Source organism: Blennius ocellaris, assembly GCF_963422515.1.
Source record: "Blennius ocellaris genome assembly, chromosome: 20".
Taxonomy (NCBI): Eukaryota; Metazoa; Chordata; class Actinopteri; order Blenniiformes; family Blenniidae; genus Blennius; species Blennius ocellaris.
In genome coordinates, this window is record NC_137669.1 from 19,868,817 (window position 1) to 19,883,131 (window position 14,315).

Consider the following 14,315-nt stretch of genomic DNA (forward strand, 5'->3'; position numbering starts at 1 on the left):
AGCTTCAGGAAATATCTGGTGGTCAGGAGGAGGCAGAGGAACAGTGTAAATATCTTCATTCACCCAGAGCTTTTACAAAGGTTTGTCTTTTAACTTCTACTACAGCAATATAAAATCCTAAATAGTGGAGAGAGTCAGTTAATTTTATAAATACAAACATTTATGCAAATTGTTTTATGAATTGCATGTTCCAGTATTGTTCTATCTGTTTCCTATTCTCCTCTCTTTTCTCAACAAACTCAAATTTCAAACACATGAAACAAAACTAGTCTAATACTGTTAGTGTGAAAATAATGCCGTAATGGTGTCATCCTTTATTGTACAGTGGATGTATCGAGGAGAGAGCAACGCAGATATCATGTTACAGTGAAACTCATTTGTCAAGCAATTGTTCTCTCCTGGAGATCAATCAGCAGGATCTGACAGTCCTCCTGCATGAAGGGTTTCACCGGGTGAAAATCCACTCCAATAACAACTAAAGAAGATAATACTTTGGTTTGGTTGTACGCCCGACTTAATTCTGCAGGTTGTCTGAGGAGAAGGCAGTGACATGAAGCTGTGGTTTGCAAAATGTGAGTCTAAAATCCAAGTAAAGTGATTTGAATGTTTTTCATGTCTCAGGATCCTTAAATCATCTGAATAAACTGGAATGAGTTTAATGGATTGTTCATAGTCTATCTTCCACTAATACAGCAATAACCCCAGGCCCTTTGCATATCTTCCTCCAGCTTGGGAACACTGATGGCTTATCGGTATTGCAGTAGTTTCTTGTTTTGAAATATTGAATAAAATACAGTGAAGAGAATCAGTCTTATGAATAGGGCGCGGCCGTGCTGTGGTTAAGTTTGGCAGCGAGTGCACAACACATTCAAGAAAGAAAGTGAAAGAAAGAAGAGCAGGGACTTTCCAGCGTGGTGGTACGGTGAAGTCGTATGGTGCAAAACTGGTTCATCGAGAACACAAAAAAAAAACACTGACATAATGAGAAGTCTGAGCACAATGACGGTTCGGGACACACATGAGTAACACAATGTGAATAATGTTGAATGTTATGACTTCTGCCCGCGGTCTGCCATTTTGTTAATTGTGTTGATAAAGTGTCAGCCTGAAATGGTGGACGGTGGGTGTGTCTCGCCCTCATCGCCGAGAGGAGTTTGGGAAAACAGCCAAGATTAAAGATTAAGCGTCGTGCCAGCCTCCACCAGCAACACCAACATTAATTTCTGCTGGACCACAACAAGGGTTATTTGTCGATAGCAGGTGTTTTCAAGGGACGGAGGGTGAGCCCTCAATCAGCACGTTAGGCAAACGTGCTCAGTGCCACGCATTTGTTTTTAATGGCTTCACTTCCAAATGAATTCCTCATTTAATGCAATAGTTCATAAATAATTAAATTCACCACTTCTTTCCTTTTATCAGGATATTTTATTGAATGAAAAGGACATGATCATAATGGGAAAGGGCACTACCTGACTCCCACCAGCGGGGGAGCCAGAGAGCTTTAAAAACTTGGAGAAGTCCAAGTTACAGCACAGCCTTTGTAGGCATGTTGTATGAATATGCTAATGAAAATTCATTTGTAAGATTATATACGAGGAAAACATGTCACTGTATGATTTCTGTATGCTGTCAATACAAACCATTTTCAGTTGTTGTCGCTACATGCACTTAAAAAAAAGCCACCAGCTTTATTGTTTGGCTTTGCAATATTATGAGAAAATATAAGGAGTGTTTGATAATATAAGAAAATGGCCTCATAATCCAGCCAATAAATGTTGAGGTCAAGAAATGGGCACTGGGATGCTGTGGATGTACATGTGGAGCAACACGACTCAATGCATATGACTGTCACCGAGTATATGAGAAGAATTTTAAACAAGAATTTTGCCCCAAAAGATAGTAAGTTGTAACAAATAACATGTGGGCTTGTTGGTGCATTTTTTGTTTTTGTTTTTACATTTCCCTCAAAAAGTGAAATGAACCTTTAAAGTTTTGCAGGTTTGAGCCAGTTTTAAAACAACTGCGCTCATTGAAGTGAGAAGAAAGAAATGCAGAACCTGCCAGGCCTCAGGCGCCATTTCGTGGATTCAGAGGCAACTCGACAAAATGGCGGTTGGTATATTGCCTGAACTCAGCCCGACCACTGTCAAGGGAGCGGTTTGGTGTTTTGATATCACACGGCGTAACTTTGGTATTTATGACACACATGACTGGGCCACTTTCCAAAAAGAAAGGAATAAAGTTGACAGGAGGGGACTTTCCAGTACCGTTTCAACAATAGCCTGCATAACCAGCATGTTGATGAGGGTGCCACGGAGTTGCTTTCATTTTTTATTCTCTCTGCTACCATCCAGGCGCACCGGATATAAAAACAGCAGAGGCTGACACTTAGATTGACCATGAAGTTTACATAGACTCTGAATCGTATGTGCACTTATGTCAGGAGAATATAATGATTTAGAGCATTATCAAGTTTTTTCATTCCTCACTCAATCAGGATGATTCATTTGACATTGTTTTATGAGTACATAAATGTTTTCCATATCTTTATTCCACAGGTCCATTTGTCTTCAACATTGCTTTTTCAAAGTGAGATCTGCTCGTTGTAGGATTTGTCTCTGGACAGGTCACCTGACCCTCACAAGACAAAAGCAAATAGAAAGACTTTTCAACTGTACAATCTGCAGAAAAAGGCCACACACACACACACACACATAGAGGCAAATGCAGTTTATTAGTCTTTTGTTTTATTTGTGAGATAATCTCCATTAAATGCCGTTTGGCCTCAATAGAAAAAAGAAAAAAAAGCTTTAAGACTTAATCCACGTTTGAAACGTGAATGTCTTTATCAAAACATCAGGGCAGAAAATATAAAATATCGTACATAGAAAATACATAGGTTTTTATATCCTATACGAAAATACGAATACGAATCCAGTGCAAACTTGGTTAACAAGCTGGGAGGAGGCTTTTTGTGTAGAATTTGCATGTTCTACCTGGGTATTCCTCCAGGTGCTCGTTGTTTTCTCCCACAGTCCAAAAACAGTCTAAAGTGCTCGTGTATTGGTCATATTAGAGCTTAACAAAGTTTTAACATTACGCTGGTCAATACTGTACTTTAACTGGCTGCGTTCATGTGCTCTGTGAAGATTACCATTTCCATCTTGTTAATGCTTTGCAGACTTTAGTGTATTCAGTGAGTCTGAATTTACACTGAAACCTCGTGCAGATAATGACAATAATCACCATGGAGACCTCTTGTTTTGGCAGGAGGACAAGCTGCACATTCCAACAAATCATTGTGTTGTTGTATCACGCTTCAGAACATTTTCACTTTGTGGCAGCAAAGGTTTAAACAGCAACTCTGGAGAAGAAAATCCAAATTATAGGCGTGTCGAAGTGTCTTTGTTTATGAACACGTACTGAACGGATAACAATCTCCAAGTTCCTTAGAAGAACAAACAAGTTTGTGGAAACATAACCCTGTTGTGAAGATAAGATATGTCATGAAAATAGTCTGTAGTTTGTTACTGTGGCGAGCTGTCCTGAGTAAAGAGCTCATCTCTGAGTTTGTAGTAGCTTCCCCTCAGGTCCATCAGCTCATGGTGAGTGCCTTTCTCCTCAACTTTGCCGCTTCGAATCACCACAATCTGATCAGCCTTCTCGATGGTCTTCAGCTGGTGCGCGATCACCAGAAGGGTCTGGTTGGGACAGTTGGCCAGCGTCTGCTGCACCTGTACAGAAATATTAAATAAATGAGTTAATCAACCCCATTTTTGTTCTGATGCGAATGAAAATGTTTCAAACAGAGTAAAACCCGTGGAGCATACCTTGATTTCGGTGTCAGTGTCCAGAGCGCTGGTTATTTCATCCAGGATGAGGACCTGCGGCTGTCTGACCAGAGCTCGAGCAATGGCGATCTGCTGACGCTCACTTTTGGATAATTGGCCCCCACCTTCACCCACCTCTGAGAAATGGACAGGAATAACAACAACAACAACAAAAAAGTTAAACTTAAAGGTTTAAGGCAATAAATGAATAAACTGGTGATACTAATAGCCTCACGAGTGATATTTTATGCCAAAGTGTGCAAACATACAAACTGTGTTTTTCTGTCAGAATTGATGTCAATAAAACAACATGGAGGGAAGTTCATACGTGTTTCATATCCTTTCTCCAGCTGCCTGATGAAGTCGTGGGCGTTGGCTTTGCGTGCGGCGTCCTGGACCTGATCCAGTGAGCAGCCAGTCAGCCCGTAGGCAATGTTTTCTCTGATCGAGCCGGAGAAAAGCACCGGCTCCTGGCTCACCACTGCAATCTGACAAACACATCCTCATGAGTATAAAAGAAACCTGGTACACATTTTCAAATACACATGGCATCATTCCTTTTAGGAAACACACATGGAAAATGTGAAAAATGACAAAATGTGAAATAAGTATAAGTGACGAAAGGTAAGAAAATAAATGACTACATTGAGATATGAGGAAATATAAAGAAGATTCTGTATGAGATGAATGCATGACATTTCCGACTTGTAGATTTCCTTTTCTGCAAATCTTTGGCTATGATGTAAATCAACAAACACTGGATTCACCTGCAGGCAGAGCAGATGATCTGTCAACACAAAAGCGTGTGAGTGGTCACCTTTTTATGGAAGTAATGGTGGTCATAGTCTTTCAGTGGTTTGCTGTCCAGTAGGATTTCTCCATTCCCATCCAGCGGCTCGTATAACCTCTCCAGCAAACTCACACAAGTGCTTTTTCCTTCTCCGGACGGTCCGACCAGCGCCGTCATCTGACCTGGCTTCAGCTCCAAGGAAAAATCCTGGAAAATATGAAAAAACGAGTGGAAACACAGTTTTCTTAAAACACAGCTTCAGTATAAGATGAATTTAAGACTTATCTGATAAATTCTGTAAGTCAGTCAATTATTTTCCCCATTTCTCTTTCTATGCTCATTCATTTTACATAAGTACCGAACGAACAGTCTCACCTGCAGCACTGTGTTTTGGGGATTTAAAGGATAGGCGAAGTTGAGGTCATGAAAGCTGACGTGTCCCTTCAGCTCGTCGGGTTTGAGTTTTCCCTCCGTGTTCACTTTAGGTTTTCGGTCAATGTACTCGAACACTTTCCCAGCAGCTCCCACTGAGTTCAGCATGTCTCCAAAGGTGTAAGCGAGTGCCTGGAAGAGCAACAGCACAGGGATGAGTTTACGAGGCGATCGCTTGCAAACAAATGCACTTTATCAGAGTAAAGAAAGAAAGAAAAAAATAAGCTAAAAGATCAAATGTTCAAACTCTATTTTTTTTCTCATTTTTAAAAAAGCCAAATTAAAACAGACTGTCCCTTAAATTATGAAATGTACAGTCTAAATGTACGTAACGTAGTCACTCACACAAATAGAAATAGCAATAGGGGCCTGATTATATGTTGATTTTCTGTGACTTCCCATGTTTATTATTGACAGAGGCAGTTTAAAAAGGAAAGTTTGGATAAATATTTAACTTTTTAAAACAAATATAATGAATACTGAATGGTGGCGTGTTCATATTGTACTTGTATTTCTTATCCTTATTCATCTTTTTTATCATAAATCTTTTTATACTAAGATATAAACACAATCTATCTTTCACTAGATATAGTTTAATCATTTAAACAGAACATAGTAATTTAATAATAATACAAGATCTGATCAACTATTACTGATCAACTGTTTCATATTTATGTTACAACTACACTATTTAAATGTATTCACACTATCCATTACTGTATTGATTTTCTATTAAAAGTATGTTTGTACTAAAAAGACGCAAAATTGAAGAAGCATTGTCTCACTCGTGGACTTTTACCACTTGTTTAGGAGAGACACTAGATCTCTCTGTTACTAAGTGATGAACCAAGACCATGAAGTTAAAAGACGCAGAAAGTCTCTTATTGTCTTCTGGCAAGTCCTTATCTGGTAAAAACATCAATTTAGCATAGCATAGCATTGTTGTGAAAGTCACATAGCAGAATATGTGTCAGAGACAGTGTGCAGAATGGTGTTTTGTTTACGGATTTTAAACAAATTGTTAGTGTGAACTTGACATTGTGAGATACCCTGATGTTGTCTCCAAGATCTGACTGGTAGAGGATGAAGGACACCAGGTTGCCAGTGGTCAACTGTCCCCTCTGGATGAAAAGCCTGCCATAGTAAAACATGAGGACCTGCATGCCCAAGCCTGTCAACTGGAGGCACATACAACAAAATAAATGGCTGAGATCATTAAAATCACCTTGTCGTCTCGAGGCTACTCACCCTTCGTACGAGCAGGTAAAGGGATCTGACAGTGTCCCTGCGGATCCTGAGGCTGCGTATGTCCAACAAGCGTCTGTGATAGCGTTGGGCTTCGTGTTTTTCCGCGTTAAAGCTCCGAACCACACGAATACCGAACACCACCTCGTTTGCAGTGTCACTTGCCAGAGCCATTGCATCCTGCATTGCTCGGGACAAGCTCTGAGGAGAGCACGACAAAGAGGGAAATGTACGTAAATATATGATACAACTTTGTCAAAAAAGTAACATTTTCTGACTTTTTTCCCCAATATCACATAAAACAATACTCCTATACTTTGACAATGACCAAAATAATGCTTATATCCAACATGAAATCATGGTCTTATCTTCTCAGAAGCTGTCTTATCCTCCCACTAGCAATGTATTTTAGATTCTGGATATAAACCAGAGTAGATATTTTCTTTTTCCATAACTATGGTTTTAAATAAGTATATCTCATATCTGTACAAAAATGTTTCAGTTATTGTTTTTACAGTATTGGGAAAGATTAATAAATTGATTTTGTTGTCATTATATAAAATTGAATGTGGAAAGCTTTTACCTGGTAGTGTGTGTCATAGATCTTCTGTATGAGACCAGTGATTGGCGTCTCCATCAGCACCAGAAACGTGAGCTTCCATGAGAGACTCATCATGAGGGAGATCATGCCCAGTGTTTTGATGAGAGTCCTCAGCAGCACGTTGACATTAAGACAAACTGTTCTTCCCATCAGATCTGTGTCTTTTGATAATCTGGATGTGATTTCACCTGCACAGAGAGCAAATGTGCACATTATTTGCACTTTCTTTCACACCACAATGACGAACAGGAAGATTATCATTGGGTTCATGTCAAATTAAAAGGCCTTTCTGTGTGGAGATTCATGTTTTCCATGTGTGTGTGGGGGCTCCCATAGCTGAATATTGTATTATAAAGGCTGTACCTGTTTTTGTGGTCTCGAAGAATCCGATTTCCTGCTTGGTCAAAGCCTGAAACAGCTTCACTTTGATTCTGCATGTGTAGGAGCTGATGGCACAAAGTAGCAGCCCCCCTCTGCAGCCTGCGCTCACAGAGCTGATTGGTCATGCAAAAAAAAAAAACATACTCTGTTAGAAATGACCCATGAGGCACAGACAAATGTGAGTGGTAAACATTGGCCTATACCTTCCCAGAGAGTACAGGCTCATGAAGAGGAGCGCAGACAGGAAGTCATTTGGCTCGTAGTCACTGCGAAGGATGTCAATCACTCTTCCAGTGTAGAACGGGATGAACATTTCACCTGAAATAAAACAGAACCAGTTAAACGAAAGAAAAAAATCACCACTATCATTAATTGCATCACAATTCACTGTGTATTTTCACTACTCTATTTAGATGTAGTTGAGTTGTTTTCAGTATATGACATGAAATCACAATGTCTTGTGTTTTCAGAAAACTCATCGGCATCTTTTATTTTATTGTATTTATCATATTACCATCTCCCCAAAGTCTGACAAAGCAGCATATGAGTGGATATTTACATTATTAATGATGATCTGCATCTCTGATCCTACTTTATCAGTATAAGCGCATCGACGGATCTTTACGCAAACATCGGATCCATTATTATTTGCGCAGGGCAATCAGTAAATCTCGCAAATCGATCAACAGCACTTTATACATAATTTATAACAGGATGCAGGTTTGGCTTCAGGATGATCACATCTTCATGTTTTTTTTTACTTACAGATGACAGCCAGCGACAGGAACAGCAGGCCCCCCAGCAGCAGGGGGTAATCGGGTTTATACAGGTGAAGGACTCTCATGAACAACACTTTGGCTTCTTGTTTATTCTCCTGCGGCTCCTTGGTGTCGGAGAAGGTGAGCTCCCAGAACAGCGCGGCAGCCAGAGACGCTCCGGCGCACATCAGCCAGCAGCGCACATCAGCCGCTGCGCCGCATTCACCCGCCTCGTGGTACAGTGCGGTCGCTCCGGTCTCGAACACCGCGGGCAGCAGACTGTACGCCGTTACAAAACGAAGCAGCATCGGGGTAATGCCGCCGAGTGTCAGCAGGGAGACAACGGTAAGAGCTGCCCATCGCAGAGCCGCAGATGTCCAGAAGCGCAAGAGATGTCCAAACGCGCTGTGCGTGACCACGAATCCTGATGCGTAAAAGAGGAAAAAGTCCACGCAGACGGCCGCAGTTAAAGCCGAGACTTTTTGAAATATTGTCCCAAGATTACCTGCCATCTTTCAGCAACACTGTCCTCGTATGACCCGCAGTGTGTCAAGACAAATGCCGAGTTTTCAATTGGTTTCAGTTTCGTTTTCTGTCAACACCAGGGGTTTCCCTGAAATTTACAGAACTAACTGCTGCATCGCTGCACTGAAGCCACACAACTGGGGTTTTTTATTAGTAAAAGAGTTGTTTTTTGTTGTTTTTTTAATAAAATCCTCATACCATCTGATCACAGCTCACATATAGGTTAGTAGAAACGACGACAGGCGTTTTAGAACATGTATTCCAATGTGTTATTGTGGAATTAATAATATATATATTTTTTTATTATCATTGTGAGATGCCAGTGAAACAGCAGTGAGATATGGTTACAGCCTCCTCTTTTATCAGCAATAAAAATACAATAACAGCAGCAAGATACATGGTTTGATTGAAAATATCCTTATTATTAGTATATATATTTGTTTCTATCATTAGCATGAACTCATGTGAATGATAAATAATTTATTCTGTGTACAATAGTTTGAATATTTGAATTTCTTAAGTTTTGTACTTTTCAGTAGAGTTTTTTGACAAATGGCCAGGATGCTTGTATGAAAGTAAATATTTCAACAAAAGGCTGTTTGCGTGAATGTGACTTGGCCATAGTGTGACTGCACTGTTTAATTGGTTTATTTTAAGTGAATGCATTTTTTACATATTTTATTCATTGTAATAATTGACTGAGTTGAATTAAATAAAGGACACAGTATTTTTTTGCAGAAGCACAATTCAATGTTTTCATGTTTTCTCACACAGAACACTGCATGAAGGTGTTACAGTCTGTTTAAGGAGAGGTTGAGGCCTAGTTACTAAAGTAAAACGTTTACTAAATTATAACAGTGTACAAAACGTAATAAAATTAACACCAGTATCAGTAAGTATAAATCGAATGTCTTGCAAGCTGCCTGGTGCTGCTAAATGTAGAAAGTAAGTTTCAGAGGAACATGGGTGCAAACACTGGAGTTACCATGGAAACACTGAGACATTTTCACTTGCAAGTTAATAATTTTACATCTTGAAGATGGATATAACTGATGAATCATTGTTTGTATACTAATTTCAAATCTGTCTAAAGTTGACATGCAAACTGACTGTAATATGATGAAGGAAACTGACACTTTGAAAATGTACTTGTAAAAAACACTGAAGTTTTGACTTTCTTTTATTAAGATGGTAACTGACAGCACACGTTTCATATGTTACTCGGGTGACTGGTTCAGTTGATCAGATCACTGATCAAAAAATGTGGGCAACTCATTTCCTAGAATGACTTTCTCTTCTGCGCTGTTTTCATCGATGGTGACAATGTACGCCACACCGCCACTGGAGCCGTCACGATTCATCGCCAACGACAAGGCTATACGAGAAACACGAGCGAAAAGCAGTAAGACAAGTGGGGAGGTTTATGTACATGATATGAAATTATGAAGAGACAATACTGGCTACAACGTGAAGTGACAGAATGACATTAGTTTTCTGAGACACATAAAAACTTACTATTGAGAACAAACTGTTGGCAGTCCTCCTTGCTCATCCCTTTGCGAAATTCAGCATCAACAAACCCATAAACGTACCAGCTTCCAGAGCCACCCACTGCAAAAGGCTGTCGCGTCAGAAGCCCATTCAGGGTAGCAAACACCTAAAGGTCAAAGGGCACACAGAGCAAATCTTTAAATATGCTTTTCTTTTGAAGACACCTATAACAACACATGCTGGAGCTTTTATTCCAAATAGTTATTTACCATATATATATATATATAAAAACAGATAAAGGTATTTATTTAGAAGTAGCATTAAAAATAATTTTGACATCATATGTCTCTGTGGCTCTTTGAAGCTGGATTTCGTGGATAACTGAGAAGAACGGCAGGCGCTCGCTAACCTGCCCTCCGTCTCGCCGGTCCCAGCCCGCCACGATGAGATGAGCTGACAGCTCCTCCTTGTACTTGTATGAGATGTTCTTCACCAGCGTGGCAGCTGAGCGGACCTGAGGGTCCTCACCTATTTCAATACTGACAAGAAATTATGTTACAGCCAAATAGAAAGTTTTTTTTGAGTCTGTTGCATTTAATTAATATAAATAACAACATTGTTATATGCACTTTTATGTATTTACTTTCCTGTCAGGTAGTTATACACTACCTTTGTTGTGTTTACATTTAAACTATTGCTTTCATCAAAATGTTTCAATGTTACCTTGTACGTTTGTGCCTTGCTTTAATTATACATTTTATGCTGCTTCAGCCTTCTCATCTGATTGACCAAATAACATCTTATACAACATCTTATAGTGTGAATCTCAGTACAAGATCTGGTCTTGTTTAGTGAATCCAGCAAAGTAGTTGTAAAACTATTTAACCACTGGCACAAGGTGCTTTTGTTTGTTTAAGTCGCTCAATGAATGAAAGAAAAGTGCATCAAGGAAATCACATTTAAGGTGCTGCCAGAGACGCCTTCAAGTCTGATCTATGTTTCTTTGATTTGTGCAGATGTTTTCGACACTTTATGATGGGTTTCCTTTGATAGAGAGGGATCAAACCTCAGCTGTAGTTTTATTGATGAACAATAAAGGTTCAAAGATCAAAGCCTGAAGTTGTCTTTAGTCAAACTTGCAGTTGAGCATTGACTTGCACTATTTCAATTCTCCACTACCTTTCCCGTGATTTGGCCATAATACCACATCTAATGTTCCACTTTTAAAATCGAAATGCATTACTTTTTAAACAACATCTTAACCACTGACTAAACCTATTCAACACATTTTGCAGAAAAAGAACATTTGCAGTGAAAAGAGCAAATGTTCAAATTACTATTACTATCATATTTAAAGTAAATATCTGAAAAATTTAACTGAAACATTTCAGCTTAGACCATGTGATCATTATACTTAAGAAGGTAAATATATTGCTTATCCTTGAGTCTGGTTGTCACTGTGCTTTTATTACCTGTGGACATCTAACTGGTAGTTCACCATTTCAGCGATGGTTTGAGCGTCCGCTGCAGATCCTGACAGAGCACAGTAGATCTTGTCATGGAGGGGCGACAGTTTGTTCATCACCCGATTCACCACCTTTTCCCTGGACGGACGCAAGAAGAGGAGTCGTGTGATTGACTGAGTTAGAAAAGTTGAAAATTAGAAGGAGACAGGCGACTGTGAAGAAAGCTGAGTAAAGAGCTCATTTGACAATATGTGAGGATCAGAGAAATTCCATTATACAAATAAGCAATTATGCAGACAAACCTCAACACATAATGAATTCAAACACACTCTGACGAGGCTGTAGAGGCATTTCAGTTCAGTTCAGTCATTCATGAAATTTTTTTTTTTGTTCCTTTCATGAAAGCAAAAAAAAAAAAAACATTAAATAAAAATACAACAGTACACCCTAAATTACCAGATAAACTCTATGATTGGAATGGAACAGCCAGAATAATAATAATAAAAAAAAAAACTTATATTTAGCTGACTCTTACTTGGGAATAATGGAAATGGAAAGATTTTGTATTTTTTAGAAGCCTCCATCTAAGCAACATTGATCTTTGTTTCATCAGATTTTCCACAAGAAACTGTTTTTGGTTGCATCTTTGAATGCATACAAATAAACAGATAAACAAGCAAACAAATAGATACACAGATAGACAAATAAATACTATTATATTTGACATTATTTATAAATACATAATATAAATAATGGTGAAGTGTATAAATATAGAACCTTCAGCAATTTGGGGCTTAGTGTCTTGCTCAAGGACACCCGGGCATGTGGGCAGGTGGGGATGGGAATCATACCTGCAACCTTCTGATTGGGAGACGACTGCTCTACCAACCGAGCCATGCCAAATAAAGACATAATGGCATTTAGTTTTATCTATCTTCCCAGACAGTGGCAGTCCACAGGTGCTGGTATGTGTAGTTAAGTTTATCTATTAAGCCAGACCTTTCTGCACTAAAACAATAGGGAATATTTAAGATTTTTGTTATTAAGAGTATTTTTGTTATTTGGTATTTTATGCTGCTCTCACCCACTCAAGATCAAACTTGGCTGCAGGTGACCCCTCAAGGAGCTCACGTGACTCTCCTCATGCACCCCGAATGTGCCCAAGGCCCCCCTAATGTCCAGGGCCGCCCCTGCACACAATAAACTTACCCTGCTGACACTCGGGAATCAGACCCCAGCACGACACCTCCGTCGAACTCAACGGCAATGATGGTTGTCTAAAAACAAACGCAAAAACAACATTTGGCGGATTCTGTGCGCGTTTTAGTGATTCGGGCTTTTCGGCCTGATCCAGCAGCTCGACGAGCAGAGCGCACATTACCGAGGCTTTCGAACGTGCTGAAAGTATTTAAAGTCTGATACTTACCCCTGTTTTCACCTCTTCTGACAACCATTCCGGGCCCGTTTCCCCCTGCATGACGAAGATGAAGATGACGATGATGCGCAGCCGGCGCAACCCAGAGCGGCTGTTTCAACAGGCGCAAACTGAAGCGTCCGGCTTCAACTTTTTCTCTGCTGCTTGAAAACCTTCCTGATAACAGGGGGTTTGATTTTGTTTCTGAAATTAATCAAACAATCGAAGTAACGACGGACACCAACGTCGCCCGCCTGAAAACGAAATTGAAAGTTAAGTTGCGGCTCTCCGGCTGGTGGCTGAATCACAACACTGCGGCTTTCTGACGAACGGAAGGGAACTGACTCAATCATCAATAATTATTAATACGAGGAACCATTGAACTCTAAACGAGCAATAGGACTTGTTTATACAACACAGTATGCATTGACCAATTAAACAGAAACAGATTTGCCTGTTTTGGACATAATTGAAGAAGGAAAGTTGATATTTTATAATGTCACCTGTGCACATTTCCTGTGTGTTTTCTCAAAGCATTATTTTAGTGCCGTTTCTGGATTTGATGGAGAGCAGTCTTTTTTAATTGTATTTATTCTATTTAATCGTAGAAACCTCTCTGAGATAAAACATCTCTTTTTCAAGAGTGTCCTGGCCAAGACAGGCAGCAATGGTTTAAAAAAAGTTTCAGACAAAAAAAGCAATTGTTCATGTAAAACACATAAGAAAATATCAATACGTTAAAAAAAAACCCACAGAAGACATTATTAGACTTGCAAATTTGCAACAAAGAAAATTAACAAAGAAAATTGCCCATAAATTAAAATAAGTGTTTTAACATTAGACCCACTCAGGTTGATTGGTAGATGATGCAGTAATCTCACTTAGCATCTCATTTGATTATATTGTCCTTTTGAAGGTAAAAGTAACAATTCAGGGAGCTTCATGATAAAATGAACAATTCCGAACATTAAAGACGCCGGCATAAGAAGACTGCATGAGGACTGGAGAAGAAATGTCAATGTGATGGATTTCCTGAATAGAAGTTTTGTGTTATTCTACAAAAGTTCTTCCCAAAACACAGCTGGCCTTTTCAATATCTCTTAAATAGAAGAAAACAAGAACAACCCAGGTTTCTCTTCGGTGCTGTAGCTAGGCTGACAAAAAACAAAAAATGTCTCCCCAAAGCTGTGACAGATCCATCAACAGCATCTTCAGATGTATCAGTAGAACCGGATTTCCAGTTATCCAGCTTTCAACATAGAGTTCTCTGAATTTTCCTCAATTGTGGTTTCAACTTAACTCACAATATGTATATTTGGGATGAACTTACCTTTAGCTTGTTATTAAACCTAAATTGGCCCCGAGGTGTGAGTGTGAATGTG

General features: G+C 39.4%; 2 protein-coding genes across 2 annotated transcripts; both read right to left on the reverse strand.

The window, feature by feature from the left end:
• Nucleotides 1-2,746: 2,746 nt before the first annotated feature.
• Nucleotides 2,747-8,554, reverse strand: tap2a (transporter associated with antigen processing, subunit type a). The gene is made up of 11 exons (XM_080516361.1): nucleotides 8,045-8,554; nucleotides 7,483-7,597; nucleotides 7,262-7,392; nucleotides 6,881-7,086; nucleotides 6,301-6,498; nucleotides 6,102-6,230; nucleotides 4,996-5,184; nucleotides 4,648-4,827; nucleotides 4,159-4,318; nucleotides 3,831-3,967; nucleotides 2,747-3,734 (listed from the first exon to the last, which is right to left on the reverse strand). Exons 1-11 carry the CDS (start codon nucleotides 8,547-8,549, stop codon nucleotides 3,528-3,530), a joined length of 2,157 nt encoding a protein of 718 aa, XP_080372487.1. The 5' UTR covers nucleotides 8,550-8,554; the 3' UTR covers nucleotides 2,747-3,527.
• Nucleotides 8,555-9,724: 1,170 nt separating this feature from the next.
• psmb9a (proteasome 20S subunit beta 9a) lies at nucleotides 9,725-13,191 on the reverse strand. The gene is made up of 6 exons (XM_080515682.1): nucleotides 12,946-13,191; nucleotides 12,729-12,796; nucleotides 11,526-11,657; nucleotides 10,463-10,592; nucleotides 10,078-10,219; nucleotides 9,725-9,937 (listed from the first exon to the last, which is right to left on the reverse strand). Exons 1-6 carry the CDS (start codon nucleotides 12,994-12,996, stop codon nucleotides 9,810-9,812), a joined length of 651 nt encoding a protein of 216 aa, XP_080371808.1. The 5' UTR covers nucleotides 12,997-13,191; the 3' UTR covers nucleotides 9,725-9,809.
• Between the last annotated feature and the right edge of the window lie 1,124 nt (nucleotides 13,192-14,315).